The sequence below is a fragment of the Staurois parvus genome, unplaced genomic scaffold, assembly GCF_062004578.1.
Source record: "Staurois parvus isolate SC_StPar_1 unplaced genomic scaffold, SC_StPar_1.0 ptg000106l, whole genome shotgun sequence".
In the NCBI taxonomy this organism is placed as follows: Eukaryota; Metazoa; Chordata; class Amphibia; order Anura; family Ranidae; genus Staurois; species Staurois parvus.
Genome location: NW_028317902.1, coordinates 1,154,253 through 1,171,416, shown reverse-complemented (window position 1 = coordinate 1,171,416; position 17,164 = coordinate 1,154,253). Strand labels below are relative to the sequence as shown.

The 17,164-nt window shown below is 42.0% G+C and overlaps 1 protein-coding gene across 8 annotated transcripts in view; it reads left to right on the top strand.

Annotated features, from left to right (window-relative positions):
• Positions 1-17,164, top strand: part of CACNA1E (calcium voltage-gated channel subunit alpha1 E) — a 1,021,369-nt gene that overhangs the window by 528,191 nt on the left and 476,014 nt on the right. For 6 of the 8 annotated variants that reach the window (XM_089671475.1, XM_089671472.1, XM_089671471.1 and 3 more), the window contains exon 3: positions 4,165-4,431. In XM_089671475.1, coding sequence (XP_089527601.1) covers positions 4,165-4,431 — 267 coding nt within the window. Of the gene's footprint in view, positions 1-3,167; positions 3,294-3,540; positions 4,069-4,164; positions 4,432-17,164 lie in introns of those variants that run through there. The other 2 variants (XM_089671473.1, XM_089671474.1) reach the window with 2 other exon arrangements.

The following is a 17,164-nucleotide window of genomic DNA, read 5'->3' as shown; positions in this document are numbered from 1 at the left end:
CTAAGCGGAGATAATTTACCTCTACTTAATAAACTGATCTTTTACCGTAATCTCGCGAGATTATAGTAAAATCAGCCGTTTTCCAGCGTTTGTAGACCGTTCTTCCTTCGTTTGGAGAACTGATCTACATATGCTTCATAAACGGCATTCACAGGAGAACTGTGTTCTCCGAGAATGCCGGAGAACTGAGCAGCGATCTATTACTGCTGGTTCATAAACGGACACCTTAGAGATCATTAGTAAAAAGCAGCACACTTTACACACATTACACATAGTTAGGCACAACTTTAACCCCTTGATCACCCTAGATGTTAACCCCTTCCCAGCCAATGTCATTAGTTCATTAGTACAGTGACAGTGTATAGTATGATCACTGATCACAGTAGCGTCAGTTAGTGTCGGTCCCATTTTAATCACCGCAGTTAGTAGTATATATATTTTTAGCAAATATCCTGTATATATACCATAGTTTCTAGGCTCTATAACTTTTACGCAAACCAATCAATATACACGTATTGGCATTTTTTTTTTACCAAAGACATGTAGCAGAACACAATTTGGCCAAAATTTATGAAGAAATTTGATTGTTTAAATTTTTATTGGATATGTTTTGTAGCAGAAATTATTTTTTTTTCATACATTTTGGTCTCCTTTCATTTATATCACAAAAAATAAAAAAAAAGCCCAGTAATGATCAAATACCACCAAAAGAAAGCTCTATTGGTGTGAAAAAAATGATATAAATTTTGTTTGGGTACAGCGTTGCATGACTGTGCAATTGTTAAAGTAGCACACTGCTAAATAGCAAATAATTGCCTGATCACGAAGGTGGTAAAACCTTCCAGGATTTAAGTGGTAATCTGCATCAAAAACACAGGGACAGTGTTTTCCATGTATTCCAGTGGCCCTAGTTCACACCAGTGCAGTGCGTTCTTGTGCAGTTAACAAAAGTAGAACATGCATTTTTTCTGTATGGAACGCATCTGGAATGTGGCAAAACACATGGAAACAGGGGCGGACTGACCATTTGGAAACTCGGGCACTGCCCGAGGGCCTGGGTTCAGTAGGGGGCCCCATGAGATGCCCCTGGTACCTTTTTCATAGGCTTTTTTGAGTCTGGGCAAGGACACAGGGGCTCCATGATCCCCTATTGCCCGGGGGCCCCATGAGTTGTCAGTCCGCCGCTGCATGGAAAACACCAGAATGCATGTAAACGCACAAGAAGTGTCCTGAATTGAGATGAGTTAAATAAAGGGAAAAACACATTAAAAATGCAGCGGAACGCATCAAAAGGCGCATGCAGAAACATACCTGAAATGCAGAAATTGTGGTATGAACCACCCTTAGACAAAAAGGGTTTTATTTACTAAAACTGGAGAGTGCAAAGTCTGGTGCAGCTCTGCATAGAAACCAATCAGCTTCCAGGTTTTACTGCCAAAGCTTAATGGAACAAACTGAAGTTAAAATCTGATTGGCTACAATGCACAACTTCTCCAAATTCTGGGTGCTCCAGTTTTAGTAAGCCTTCGTGCACACTTGACGTTTTGATAATGCTGGTAACGTTAGCTGTGTAAAGTCACATTAAAGCGGAGTTCCACTCACCCTGTCAAAAAATAAAAGTCAGCAGCTACAAAAACTGTAGCTGCTGAATTTTAAAAAACAGCCACTTACCTGTCCCTTGGTCCCATGGTATGTCCCCTGCAGCATGTTTCATCGGCTGTCCTGTATTCCAGGAGGCCGGCATCTTCAATGTGGGCACCCGGCTGTGACAGATTGCGGCTTCACACCCGGGTACCCACTGTGCATGCAAGAGTAGCGCGGCGTTTCATGAACGGTCCTGTAGTCTTCTGGGACCTGTCACGTGTCCCAAAAGACTACAGGGAGGGAGGGAGGGACAGAGCGCTTCCGATCGCCTAGGCAATCGGACTGGAAGTGGGAGCGGGTACCTGTCAAATTTGGGTACCTGCTCCCCCCCATCTCCCCAAAGGTGCCAATCTTTAATTGTGAGTGGGGGAGAAGTCCTTAAAGTGGAACATCCCCTTTTGGGTGTAGCTCTGCTTTTGCATTAGCGTTTAGCAGAGTTTTCCCGCGTTTGCAGTTTGTAGCGTTTTTTTTTACCAAAGAAAAAAATTTTTATTTGCTCCAAAAAAATCCAAAAATGCCGGTTTGCGGCGTTTTACTGCGTTAGAGCATTTTTACAGCTAAAAAAACACTGGTTACATTAGCTGTGTAAAGTCACGTTAAAAACGTGAATTTTTCAGATTTTTTAGCGTTTTTGCATTGGCGTTTAGCTGCGTTTTGTTTTGGCACTGGCGTTTAGTTGCGTTTTGCTGCGTTTTGCCGCGTTTTTCAGCATTTGTGTTTTTTAGCACCTAATTTTTTTGGATCAAAAAAGGTCCAAAAACACTGGTTTACAGCGTTTTACTGCATTTTGCCACTTTTTCAGCGTTAGAGCGATTTTACAGCTACAAAACTCCTCTAGAAGCTCACTAGTCCTGTTTTTTTTTCCAGCCAAAAAACGTTGATTACAGTCTATGTGTGTATGGACACATAGGATAACATGCTGTAGAAAAAAACGTCAAAAGTCAAAAACAGCAGCTGTAAAAACGTCAAGTGTGCATGAGGGCTAAATCTCCCCCGAAGTGTGTTACAGATCTGATCACCAGGTGAAAATAATGGTCTAAAAATATCAAAACTAATGCAGCCACCATATTGAAGGACTGGTAAGCTGGAATATATATATATATATATATTTATATATATATAAATTTTTTTTGGGGAGTTTAGATAAAATTAAAAAAATAGACTAGCAATACACTTAAAAAACAACTTTTTTTTTAGCTGTGAACACCTGGGACACTTTCTCATCAACTTGTTTGCAATCTATTGTGGAATGTATTTGCTTTTTGTGTCAAAACATGTCTTATCTGTTAATGACTTGCATGTATTACTGCAAACTGATTCCTAGACTGGCTTCATGTAAGGTAGATGCAGTAATAAGGAAAGACTGGAGGAGGTAACGCTGAAACAAGGAGAATAAGAGAGAGACAAGCTAGTAGTTGTGTTTGAGACAAGGCAACATTATAGCCTGAAAGAAGCACCTTCAGTTAAAAGAGATGAAAGGGAAGGGGGTGGGGGTTGTATGCCTGCGCTGTGCTGTCTCCAGGAAGAAGTAATGTAGTGTGTGTGTCTATGTGAAAGAGAGCTGCGTTTTGGCAGTTGGGCATCTACATGTTAATTCTGGCTGCAACAGAGATCCATACGGAGGAGGAACCAGACACCAGCTTCACCATGTATGTAGGATATTTTGGTGTGCCACTCCTATACTTGCTGTACCCCAGTGCTTGAGTTGCAGGGCATGTGCTGATTGTTTTATGCCTTTAATCCCAATTTGTTCCGTGGCTTCTCTGGTTACAATGCCCATTTGAAAGTGATTTAATTATGTCTGTTTTTCCCCGCCCAATGCTGCCAAGGCTATTTGGCGTCTCTTGATATGTAGAGCCTCTTCCCTTGTCTTTTGATCATTTGTTTTGCTTGTATCTGTTCAGTGTGTAGTCATCCTTTTGCACTCCTGCATGTGGCTCGCCAACACAAAGCTTTATTATCAGGAAGTTCACAGCCTTGGCAACAGATCGCTGTGCTGCAGTGCTACCTGCCTACACTCCCTCTTTGAATGCCATGCTAATTTTTTTTTGTTATTATTGGGGGCTAGAAGAAGAGAACTGGGCACAGCGTTCCCTTTTTTCTTTCCCAATTGATTTCCAGCTACACGTGATCTGAGCCGTTTTCACAGCGTTGCCTGCCCCCCTGGGCTTTAGGACGTGTCTTTATGTGAATAGGATCTTGTTGCTTCCCAACTCGATAATCATGCATAGATCTTCATGTGTGCGCAGTGCTGATCTACTATGTGATGTCCATTCGGGCTGCAGAGTGCCAATGAATTAATGAGGTGGCTTGGCTACTAGCTGATCCATATTTCTCCTTGTAGCTGTAATACACATAGGATTTGCTTGGATTTATTGACATTTTAAAGGCTGGGGGATATTCATATACACTCTTCTATACCGAGTGAGTATGCTGTTACTAAAGGTTGTTTGATACCCTTCATCTGTTTCCCCCTCCTCTGGATTACCTCTGATCTCCTGTCTTTCTTTTAACTTCCAGGATGGCTCGTTTTGGAGAGGCGGTGGCTGGCAGATTGGGGTCTGGGGATGGAGGATCAGAGAGAAGTAAGACTCTGCAAGGGTCTCCAGCTGCACCAGTGGGGACCCAGGCAGCTTTTAAGCAATCCAAAGCCCAAAGAGCGAGGACCATGGCTTTATACAATCCCATCCCAGTCCGGCAGAACTGCTTCACCGTGAACAGGTCGCTGTTCATCTTTGGAGAAGACAATATCGTCAGGAAATATGCTAAGAAGCTCATCGATTGGCCATATCCTTTTTTTAAAAAAAAAAAAAATGCAACGTGGAACAAATCTGGTTTATGGTGGAATTCGTAGCCCCTGGAAAGGTGAGGGTTAATGCCGCTGTAAATAATGCTGCTGCAGATAATGGCAGTATCTTTAAGTCATCAGCTGGAAACTCAAGGTAAGAACGTTGAATTGTGTACAGACACAGTGGAACAGCATGGTCAAGCCTCATACATTGTGTTGATCTTGTTTGTTTTGATAACTGTCAATGATCGTCAATTATTGTTTTGTATATGGGGGAAAAGGATTGGTACGTTGTAATGTTGAACAGTTGGGAGTTGGTAAGACTACCTGTCCTGAAAATGAATTGAGAAAGTCAGCTACCCCCTCCCTCCCTCCCCTTCTGTTAGCGCTGTGGAGTAGAAGTTCACCTGCTCTATTCTCCTGTCTAAAATATCTATAGCAGAGAGGCGGTGGGCTCCCTCTCTCCACAGCCCCCCTTCTTCTTATCGCAATGATTAATTATTAAAAGACTGATGCTGACAGATCCCCCTCTCAACAGCTACACCATGATTTCTTTACAGCAACGATGACAAATCTTTCTCTTTTCAGATTAAATCATGCTTGCCAACAGGTGTAAAATGAAAAGGAAACATTAGTTAGATTTGCTGTGCATGCAGAGGTTTCTATTATGGGGATTCAATGTTTGGACAGCTACCAGCAGAAATGAGTGAATCTGCTAGGGTTCGATTTGAGGGCAGGTTTAAAAATGTTCAAAAATTTGCAAACTTTAATGTGAACATCACTGAAGTCTTAAAAATTAATTCTCTCCGTTTTCAAGGCTAATAGAAAATGGATTGTCAAACAAAGGGCACTGCCATGGAGGGCAAAAAATTAAATACCTTTTGGCAGGGAGCAGCTCTTTTAATAAGGCTTAAAGGATAACATTAAATACATAAATTCTTTAAATAGTATACTTGGGGAATGCCCTAAACCTAACTGTAAAGTGGTGCATTTGTAGAATGTACACAAGCAAAAGTGGCATATACTAAGAAAAAGAAAACGCAATTTAAATTAGCAGCTGCTAACTGTGCTAACTGACATTTCCCAGCTGCTTTATTTTGTTGGTAATAAAGCAGCCAATAAATTTCTTCATCTATACCAGACCCTTATTCCAAATGAAGCTCTGCTATAGATTGTAAGGGTGGACCCCACGATAAATTGGGTTCCCCGTAAAATCCTTACCAGACCTTTATCCAACCATGCAGCCTTTCTGAAAAGGGGGGGGGGGGTCAGGAAGCATGTGGGGTACCTGTGACATCCCTGACCAAATATGGTAGTTTTCATATTTGATCAATGACATCACCCAGGATAACCAATACCTTTGTTTGCATTCAGGAACTGGGCTGGGAGCTGTCATTGGCAGCGAGCAGTCATCAGGAGCATAAGTGGTGGGTTGGCGGGCATCATACATCCTGACTGGCATGGTTGTACATCACTAGATGATATGAATGGCAGAAAACATTTTTGAAAATGTTCCATGTGGGCTTGGTTTTCTTATAAGAAACCTTATGGGGACCCTCAAAGTGAAAACCAGGCCAGGCCTTGACGAAGGTTTGGATGTTAAAGGTTATGGATTTTAAAGGAGAACCCCATGCAAAAAAAAACAAGAAAGAATACAGGGTTGGATCCCCCTCCAAAGTCAGTACCAGACCCTTATCCTTGTTGAGGGTCTAGTTTGGATTATAACTACAAATCTCACACTCAAAAAGCAAGGGGGACCTCAAAAGAAATCAATACCAGAGCTTTATTCCAGCATGCAGCCTGGCTGACTTTCAAAGGAGGGGAGGCAACAAGCAAGCACCCCTCTCTTCAAAACCATAACAGGCCGTATGCCATCAACATAAGGAGGGGCCCCCTGACAAAGCATTTTGTCCCATTTTTGATGGGGACCTCTTCCTTTGGTCCCTGGCCTGGTGGAGGTCTGTGGGAGCTAACTCACTGGAATCTTGAAGTCACCTTTAAAATAAGGGGTCCCCAGACATCCACCCCCATATTCCCTATGGGATGTTTGGTCTATGACATCACCTTGGATGACTGCCAGCTTGTCTACAAGTTGGAAGGCAGCAGGATAGTGGTTGCTAGGATGCTGGTAGCCATCTACATCTTAGCAACTAAAGATGCTGTTGGCCACTAACATCTTAGAAATCAATGAAGTTAACAGCCTGCACAGCGGACAGTTGTCATACCACAAATAAATGAATTACTTTTTGCTTCTTTCAGCAGGAAGTTTGGGTGGGTGAATAGGGTGAACCTTGCACAGCTGCAAACCCTAACCCCATCCTAGCTACCAGGAGAACCTACCCACTTTTAGAGCCATGAACAGCAACTGATGAGTGAGCAGTGCCCAGATGGGGCTGTATTCTAGGCTTCAGCACCATGGACAGCAAAGTAATTTGTAGCTGCCAATGCCAAGTTCCTCAGAAGTGACAGTCCGGAGTTTAGACAGTTTGTCCTACTTGACAGCAAAGTGTCCCTGAAAACAGTTTTAAATCCTAGGCTTCTGCATTAGAGCTAAAACCCTATTGTGTAAGAGCAGTAGAAGTGGTTTCTATAGACACGCAGTTGAAGGTGAAGTTTAATGTTATCTCTTTAGGAGAAATAATATGGGAAATGCTGCACAAATTGGTGCAAATGTTTTATATCAATTATTTATTATTGCCTCAGCTATTACATTTGTGCATGCTTTTCAGGGCTGAACAGATATGCTATGAAGTCCCTCTATTGATTTTATTAAATAAAGCAAAGTGCAGTTACTCAGAGCAAACCAATCAAAATGTATCTTTCACTGATCTGACAATAGTAAGTAGAGCTTTACTGGTTGTTATGAGTTCCTGCAATCTCTACAACATAATGGCTATCTGTTTAATAAGCCCATTTTGTTTGGTATAGTTTTCTTTCAGTTCTTATCATCTCTTTAATATTGACTTTAAAGTTACCATGTAACTGCAAACATTATCTAAAATGCTAATTTATTTTATGTTCCCCTTTTTAAAAAAATGACATAATTAGATATGAGCTCAGATAAGCCAGTGTGAATGCAAAGTGTTGCTGAAAATGTTTAAAAAAAACCCTGACTTCCAGAGAAAGTGGTTATCTAGACCTCCTCCAGTCAGCCTCCATAGCTACAGTATTGTTAAACTCGATCCCAGTCTTGCATGAGCATAAGTGCTAGTTTTATCAGACCTGGGAACTAAGACAAAGTGTATTGTGCTCTCTTGGCTATTAAAAGTAATATGGAAAATGCCTCAGGACATAAATTAATGCCCCGACTCTTTCTAGGAAATGGTCACAACAAAAATCTGCACTTTGATACTGGGACAATGTGCTTTTTGAGAAAAGAGACACAGTACTTGGTACGCATCACCATAATTGATCTCTCACAGCAGAAAACAATAGTATTTGTTTGGGACAAATCCAACCCAGCCAATCAAATTTTTTCCCTAGGAGACTTGTGTAGGGAATGTTTGCTGTGGTCAGAGATGGCCTACAGGCATGTGAACATTACTTGACCCAACTCTAAAGGCTGAATTGGGTAATCATGCTCTGATACCTATAGGCACCTTTAGTTGCTTACAACAGGTTTTCCTATTTATCTGCATTGCTCTTAGCCCACAAATAATATGCTCTGAATTAGGGTCCCCAAGAGGTTTGGGGCTGCAAGGCAAATATCCTAGCCTTTTTACCTGCTCAGATGAAAAATTTGCCCAAGAGCTTGTGAATCAATGATCATTTTGCTCTTAACAGCCTATTCTGTTTGAAACTCTCGACATATATTGACAATCATTTTGATTAAGAAGGTAAAGTTCAGAAGCAGATACGATTATCCCAGAATTCCACTGTACATCATTTGGGATTTTAAACTAGTATAATAAAAATAATTTCCAGGCAGGTTATACCATTAAGAATGGTGTTCATTATAAATAATGGCTAGAGCAGTGAGGTGCTATAACAAGTTATCTACAGTAACCAATCAAGTTAGCTTTCCTTAGTATCTCTGTACTAAACTTCTAAAAGTAGTTAGTTGTGTTTTCCAGTATGACATTTGTGCACAAAACACTTTCTGTATATAAAAAGGTTGCTTAGTTAATGCTCTACTCCAGTCTAGTGGTCTCCAAACTGTGGCCCGTTGCTTGCCTTTATCTGGCCCTTGTGGCACTATTCTGCCAACTGACACCAATGATGGCGCGCCATTCCCCCTACTGAAATTATCAATGGGGTACTATTCTTTTCATTGATATCAACATTCCTCCCATTAAAACCAATGATGGGGCACTGATGGGGGGGCATTTTCTACTCCCACTGGCCACAGTCCAGCCCCCCTAAAGTCTGAAGGATAGTAAACTGGCCCTTTGCTTAAAAAGTTTAAAGACCCCTGCCCTAGTCATATGGAAAGTGCAGTTGCAGTGCAGCTGTTAATTTTAGTTAACTGTAGCTGGATTAGTGGTTCATGATTTTTGGTTGGTTGGCTTTCTGATTTAGTAAATAAAACCATGGATGTTTAACTGTTTACCCATTATTTCCATCACTCTAACTTTTCCACAGTCCATCTATATAACATTTATAATATGGTATTGTCACGATAATTTACATTGTAGTAGCTTCCATTGCATGGGCTGATCCTAGGGAGTTCACAACGTGCGTCTAATAACAATCGGATTAATATAGCACAGTGTACTTATTAGTTCAAAATCCCTATAATTCTTTACAATCCACAGTATTCTCTTGGGGTAGCAGGGAACTCAGCCATTACCCTTTGTTCCACATGTGAATTCAGAATTTCTTACATTCAATAGTACTAACCAGTATAGTGAGATGTAGCACTTTATATATTTCATTCCTGTAAGCCTGTAAGAAAAATGATTATTGAATTAATACCACGCACCTATAAAATGACATGACCCTCGATGTGTATGTACTGTTGGGTATATGCAAACAATACATTCCAACCCAGATGCTGCTTAGTACAGTTAAAATATTTGTTTTAGGCAACCAAATAAAATTGCATGTGCATATAGTTCCATTTATCTATTTACTAACTTTAGGAAGTTTTATGGGATGCACTTAAAAGGTCAATCTACCTCTTTTAGTTTCTATTTTGAAGACAACACAAATATGTTGCCTGAAGATGCCCAGTGCTCATGCTTCCTCTAACACTAACCCTTGTCCACTTGGGATCTTAGGTACTCCTGCCTCTATAGTCACTTTGTAAGTTTCTTCAGCAGCAGGAATCAGTTGAGGCCATGAGGCAAGAACCTTGCTTAGTGTCACCTCTGCTTGGTATCATGATGACCATGAGCCATCCCAAGCCTCACGTGTCAGATATGAGTGGGCAAAAGATTATTTTACATCATTTTTTGTGGAATGTGGCAGTACCAGAGAACTCAAGTGTAGAAATATTGTCATTAATAGTTCAACTCACCAGTGGCAAGTGAAGAACTGAAATACGAGACCCTTTTCACTTCAACTAACTGGAACCCACTATGTTAGAAAGTGTGATGTGATACAACATGAGGCATTGCATAATATATATACATTCATGTAGGTTTTGAGTTATCTTTTGTAATGAATTGCTGCCTTCCCAAAGGCTTCATATTAGGACTAATATTGCTATCGTATGGTCCACTTTGTTAGAGGCAACGTGTGAAAAATAAACTAAGCTCACTCAGAATGCATTAGCATAGAGCAGGCTGGGGATGCAAATATTTTGCCGTAGGTGGCAGAAGTGTAAGAAACATTTTACTTTGCCATTTATAGATGCACTATTCTTCTAAATTGCTTCACTTTCCGCTTGAATTTTAGGGAACTAATGCTGGGTATAAATAATTGCGCTTAACACACCAGGGATCTTTATGTCCTCGAGTACTGTTAACAACAACAAGCTAAATTAAGGCAAAAAAAGCTTAGAATTGCTTTCTGTCTTTACCTAAAAACAAAGAACAGTAATCACAGACTAATTTAAGTTAAGCATTCTTAACATGCTTATGATCACAGTGAACACTGGTTAAAGAAAAAGGCATTGTAATGAGCTCCTGCAGCTTTCCTTAGTTTGAAATTCTCGCATTGAGCTGTAATTGATGTCTTTTGCATTTATCTTGCACTATTTAGCAGGTTTAGCTTTGGGCATTCATTGTGTTTTTGAAAAATATATGAGATTAAGGGTCATGAGACTGTCTGGGATTACCAGTGCTTGGCGGGGAAAGGCCATATATCCAATAATGAAAGATTGTACAACTCTGTGCTTATTTATTGCACCTTGTGTCAGAAGTCTAGCTATGTTATGTGTGCCTAATATTTTTGTGGTTTGCTTAGAAACACACAAATAAAAGTTTATAGGAATATTTATTAAGCCCTGGTTCACACTGGGTGGGCTGGTTCCCACACCTGCAACTACCCATAGCCAAATCGCACTGCTCTTATGAGAGACAGGAGCCTGCCATTCATTCTGAATGGCACCCCCACGCATCTCAGCCTGCAGTGTGTTTGTGGGTATGGGAACCGCAGGGAAATCGCATGGTCAAAAGCTGCAGAGCGGTTTTTGATGTCTTTTTTGAATACAGTGTACAAGCAACAGACGATAAATGAAAAATGCATGTAAAGTTGACAAGCCAAATTGTAAATCATTGTTTTATATGAAAGTGGTCCTTTACTGTGACCCAAAGACTAATTTGAAGGCAAAGCTCTGCAAACAATGGCCAGCTACAAGAATATATCCAGTCCACAGATGATGAGCATAGACTGGGGATCCAGGTCAGATGGAGACCCAGATATAAGGGGGGAGCTTTGATGTAAGATGGACTCTGACGGGGACACTGATATATGGGGGGGGGGGGGTCTGATTTAAAGGGGTACCCTGATGTAAAAGGAGATGCTAATGGGGACACTGATGTGAGGGAGACTCTATTGAGGGCATTAATGTAAGGGGGGGACTTTGATGGAGACCCTGATTTAAGGGGGTACCCTGATGTAAAAGGGGACTCTAATGGGGACACTAATGTATGGGGGGACTCTGATGGGAACACTGATATAGGAAGAAACTCTAATAGGAATACTGATGTAAGGGGAACTCTGATGTGAGGGGGGGACTCTGATAAGGGCTCTGATATAGGGGGAACTCTTCAAGTAGACTCTGATGTAAGGGGACTGTAATGGGGACCCTGATGTAAGTGGGAACTCGGATGCAGACTTTGATATAAGGGGGGCTCCAACTGGGATTCTGATGTAAGGAGGGCTTTGATTTATTTTACTAGCTAAAGGCAAAACTTTAGTTTAGTCTTAGATAGAATGGAGATGGATTAGAACATCTGTCAGTTTTTATTGTAGTTTGTGTCCCCATTAGGTAGATTCCCCCTTTTTGTCCTGTTTATCATTAAAAGCGAAAGTAAAAAAAAATCCAAATATTGGGATGTCCCCAGGAAAGCAATAGTGGGTAAATTTTCTAATGGGGACATTAGTTCTGGTGACCAGGAAGTGAAGGTAAATCTCCTCAATGGGAAACAGATGGCAAAAAATAAGCCAACAGGGGACACTCCCTTACTCTATCCAACATCGAAAAAAAGGTTTTAGGTCAATTTTCAGCTTTCAGCGGTGTCACACTTTGAATGACAATTGTGTGGTCATGCAACACTGTACCCAAATGGAAATGTTATCTTTTTTTTAGAAAGATAGAGGTTTCTTTTGGTGATTTTTTTTTATTTTTTACTAAACAAAAAAAGTCCAAAAATGTTGAAACAAAAACATTTTTCTTAGTTTCTGTTATAAAATTTAGCAAATAAGTTTTCTTCTTTACTGATGAGTGCTGATGAGACTGCACTGATGAGGAGGCAGTGATTAGGCTGCACTGATGGGCACTGATGGGCACTGATAAGCGGTACTGATAAGCAATGAACAGGCTGTATTTTTTGTATGTTACCTAAGCTAGGCAAGTGTTATTATTTATTTATTTTTAATTAAAGTGGTTCCCCCTAATGCTCACCTGAACTCGATCTCGATCCAGTGATGTGCATAAGAGCAGAAGCTCTCCCGAGTCTCTCCTTCCTCATTGGCTGAGACACAGCAGCAGGAGCCAAGGGAGGCGAGTCATGCTCTTTGTGTCTCATAGATATACAGGGTCAGCTTGGGAGCAAGCAGCTTGCTCTGGGAACACTCAGCAGGGGGGAGGAGCCAGGAGCACCGGCGGGGGCCTCAAGAGGAGGTGGATCAGGGCTGTTCTGTGCAAAAGCTAAGTATGCAATGTTTGTTCTTTAAAAAACTGAACATTTGCAATCACTTTAATAATAAAGTTCAGAATGCCATCTTTAATCTACAGCATTCTCTCCAGCTGGGTTCCTCCATATACCTCCTGACTACCTTCAATACACCGATCAGATATAACATTAAAGCGGAGCACCACCCAAAAGGGGAAGTTCAGCTTTAATGCTTTGCCCCCCCCCGCTCTCCATTAAGGATTGGCACCTTTGGGGAGCAGGTACCCTTTCCCACTTCCACAGGCAATCAAAAGTGGAAGCTGTCCTCCTCCCTCTCTCCCCGTAGTCTTCTGGGACACGTGACAGGTCCCAGAAGACTATAGGGCCATTCACAAAGTGCAACGCTTCTCGTGCATGTGCAGTGGGCACCCGGCTGTGAAGCCACCAGCTATCACAGCCAGGTGCCCATATTGAAGATGCCGGTGCCAGGGAGAGAAGGCGGCCGGTGAAACTAGTGGTGGTGAGGACGCCGCTGGACCGGGAAAGGTAAGTGGCTGTATTTTAAAAGTCAGCAGCTACAGTTTTTGCTGGATCATGTGGATGTTACTTTGACATGTACCACCTACCGAAATATTGTTGCTCACCAAGTTCACCTCTTCATGGAAACAATATTCCCTGATGGCAGTGGCCTCTTTCAGCAGATTAATGCACCCTGCCACACGGCTAAAAGAATGGTTTGAGGAATACGAGTTCAGGTGTTGACTTGTCCTCCGAATTCTCCAGATCTTATTCCATTGAGCATCTGTGGGATGTGCTGGGAAAACAAGTCCGATTCATAGAGTCCCCACCTTGCAATTTGCAGGACATAACGAATCTGCTACTGACAGCTTGGTGTCAGATACCACAGCATACTTTCAGCAATCTAGTAGCATCAATGCCTTGACAGGTCAGGGCTGTTTTTACTCAGCACAAGACCTTCACTACTCCTCTTTTATAGTCATCTGTTCACACTTTCACAGATGGAACTTCTCATGTGCTTCTGCACTTCTTTGGAACTCACTTGTGCATGCCATTTAACACTCTAAAACGCATCAAATGCTCCATTAACTCCTACCTCTTCAAAACAATGTTTTTAATCTGGCCAAAAGCTGCAGGTAATCTATTAAAGAAAAACAACTCTGGAAACAAGGCAAAAAAAAAATAAGTTAGACGTAGGGCAAAGGACTAGTCATCAGCATTTCCTGTGGTCCCCCATCAGCTGATCTTTTCCTCTTTACTGACTAATCCTGCCTTGTGTCTCTCTGTGGAGGCAGCCATCTTGGTAGAGGTAGGTCTTTGCTTCTTCATGCCGGATCTTCAAAACAAGAAGAACAGAATACAGTAAAGACATCATGAAATGTTGCTCCACATCTCCTGAGATTAGCAGTCAGTGTCAGCCAGGCCCGGACTGACCATACAGCACACCAGGCATTTACCCGGTGGGCCAATGCCTAAGGAGAGCGGCCTGTTGATAACTGGACCGCACATTGGGAGGTAAGTGGTGGTTGCGGTCTGGACAGGGTTAACACAGAGCATGGCCACCGCTCTTCTTCCACTATTCAGCCATGCCTACAGCAGGGCTGGTTTTGGCAAACTAGAAGGTGCAGAAGAGGACCTGCCAGCAGAAGACACATACCTCCTAGGCTCGCTGCTGGAAATACACTGCATTAGACCATGGTGGGCTCTCTCCTAACCATGACAGCTGCACAGGGGTGAGGACAGTGTGTGTTACAGCCACACATCCCACTCTGTAGCGGCAGTGTTTATTTCTGTGTGTGTGTGTGTGTGTGTGTGGGTGGGGGGGGGGGGGGGGTTGGACTGTCTCTTTGCTGGATTGGTCCAGCTCCTTGCTATATGGAGATGTCTCTTTACTTGATTGTGCTGTCTCTTTTCTGGATGTGGGATGTCTCTTTTCTATATATTGGGCTGTCTCTTTGCTGTACTAAGCCGTCTCTTTGCTACAGTATATGGAGCTGCCTCTTTGCTGGATTGGGATGTTTCTTTGCTGGATTGAGCCGTCTCTTTGCTATATGGTGCTGTCTCTTTGCTGGGTTGGGCCATCTCTTTGCTATATGAGGATGTCTCTTTGCTGCACCATCAAATAACTTGCAGTGCACTACTGTTTTTCAGGTGAAAAAAATGAAAGTTTTTGAAGTTCTGCTTAGGCACAATTAACATTTAAATTTTTCCTTATACTGTAGCAAGTCTTTTTTTTTTTTAAAGTTCAGATCCACTTTAGGTCACATGGTCCAGTGTTGTTTATTTTTCTATTATTTGATAATGCATAAACTGTCAAATAATTGAGAAACATAATAGAGCATACCCATCCCCTTACCTATTCTTTCTGCTCCCTACTTGTTAGATTGCCATCACAAGAAGTAAGGAGTAGAAACAATGGGTAAATGGAATGGGTAAACTATATTATATTCCCAATTTTTTTCACAATTTATACCTTGTCAGATATTCCCTATCTACTCTTGGTTTTCTTGCATAGGTTTGTTTTGCAAGTGTATCATATATTCTTGCTTTTTTACTTTGCAATGCACAAATTGAGATATGATAGTATGTACAACAATGACAATCATGAAATTATTTTTTAACTGTTGCTATGGACACCATTGGTCTTTGTACTGCGCAGAAATAAGCTTTAAGGAAAAAAAAATTAGCTGCCTAACTTCCATAGCACAAGCCATGTTAAGAATGTGGTTAGTGCTAGGATTTGGGTAGAAGTGATATCTACTTTAGAAAGAAAGAATCGATTTGGCTCAAAACAATGTATTGTCGGTCGATGCAATTTTAGTAAGCTTTGAATATATCAATTATTAAACTGGGAAAGCATCCTTGGAACATTATGCTCTTTTGCGGAACTTTTAAGCTGGTCATAGATGGATCGAATGTTTGCCGGTTCAGCAGGGATTGTACAACCAGCATGTCGGATTTTTAGCATGTGATTATTTCTAGCAGCTATAGCTGCTAGCAGTAATCACTATGTTCTCCTGGCTGAGATGGCCCCTCACCCCCCATTGACAGAACACAATAACTCAGTGGAAGGGATTCCTCCATCAACACTGACTGTGGTTGATGGGGGAATCAAGGTTGCAAGCAGGGCTACTGTTAGAAGCCACGGGGCCCCGTACAACCAATGTAACAGGGCCCCCAAATAAACACAGTTTATTATGCTTCAGTTATGAATGAACATGTGATTGATCACTACCGATCACCATTGTGTTCATTCAGGAAAGGAAGGGGCTTGTAAATGTGCCATATTTACGTAACCTTCCCACACTCCCCATCCTATTGATCTCCTTGTATTCTTGCATCTGCCTGTGGGAAGGAGAGGAGGGAAGCCGGCAGCACTCCGGGGGGGAGTCACACAGGGGGGCTTGGGCAGCATGGGGAAATGTCTGATGCACTGGGAGGGTGCTGCAGTGCCATACAAAGGATCAAATCCAGTAATTGCCCCCCTACCCCTGCTGCGCCGATCAGCCTCCCTGCTCACATCCAATTCACCCTGATGCCTGGGCCCCCCTGCTGGTCTGGGCCCCGTACAGGAGCGGTACCCCCTTATCCATGGCCCTGGTTGCAGGTAAGAATATCACATCATCTATGTCCTGCCTTATGTTAAATGTGTCTATGAAGGTTCTAACAGATTCAGATCATGGTATACTGTAGCTAATGGTAATTAGTCATATTTAACTAGACTTGTTCTGTAAAATTGAAGACATGTGGCCAATCACTTAGGTAACTCTTTCAGTTCTGAAGCAAGGAAGCCACTTAGATGAATGGTGAAGCATCTTCAGAATTAGAGAGCAAGAACAATTACACTTACAGCTTGCCCCCTGCAAAGTCCCACAAATAGCTTTTGAGCCTGCCAGTGAAGTCCACCAAATGCAACTTATTGTGATATGTGTGAATTGCTGCCACTATTATGTAGATTGTACCTGCTTGTACTACAGTGGGGTGAAAACATGTCTATCAGCATTGTCATTGCTGATTCACAAGTCTGTAGCTTGTCAAGCAGCACCTGGCCACACTTAGTCCTGCCCTCTGCTCTCTGATATTGACAGCACTGTCTCTGTTGCTGAAACCTCTCCACTGTCAGCTGCAGTGTCTGGGAGGGGAAGCAGGTGAGACACAAAGGAAAGAAGGTTTGGCTTCCTTCATTGGCTTGTGCATCACATAGTAACTGGATTTGATACTTGTTCGGACTGTCACACAAGATCCCTTAGTTGTAGTTTAAAGTAGGCTTCCGGGATAACTCTAACTAATCTTAAAAATACTCTCTCCTGCTGTGTAGGAAAGATACATATACTTATCTATTTTCATGCTACTCTGATCTGGTCATGTCTTGCTGGATTCTCTGTATCAGCCAACGCAGCTGCAGAGGAGAGGAGATAGCGCCAACAATACATGGGCCATTGAAGCCTATGGGTGATGTCACCACTCAAGGCATAACCAGCCATTACTGAGC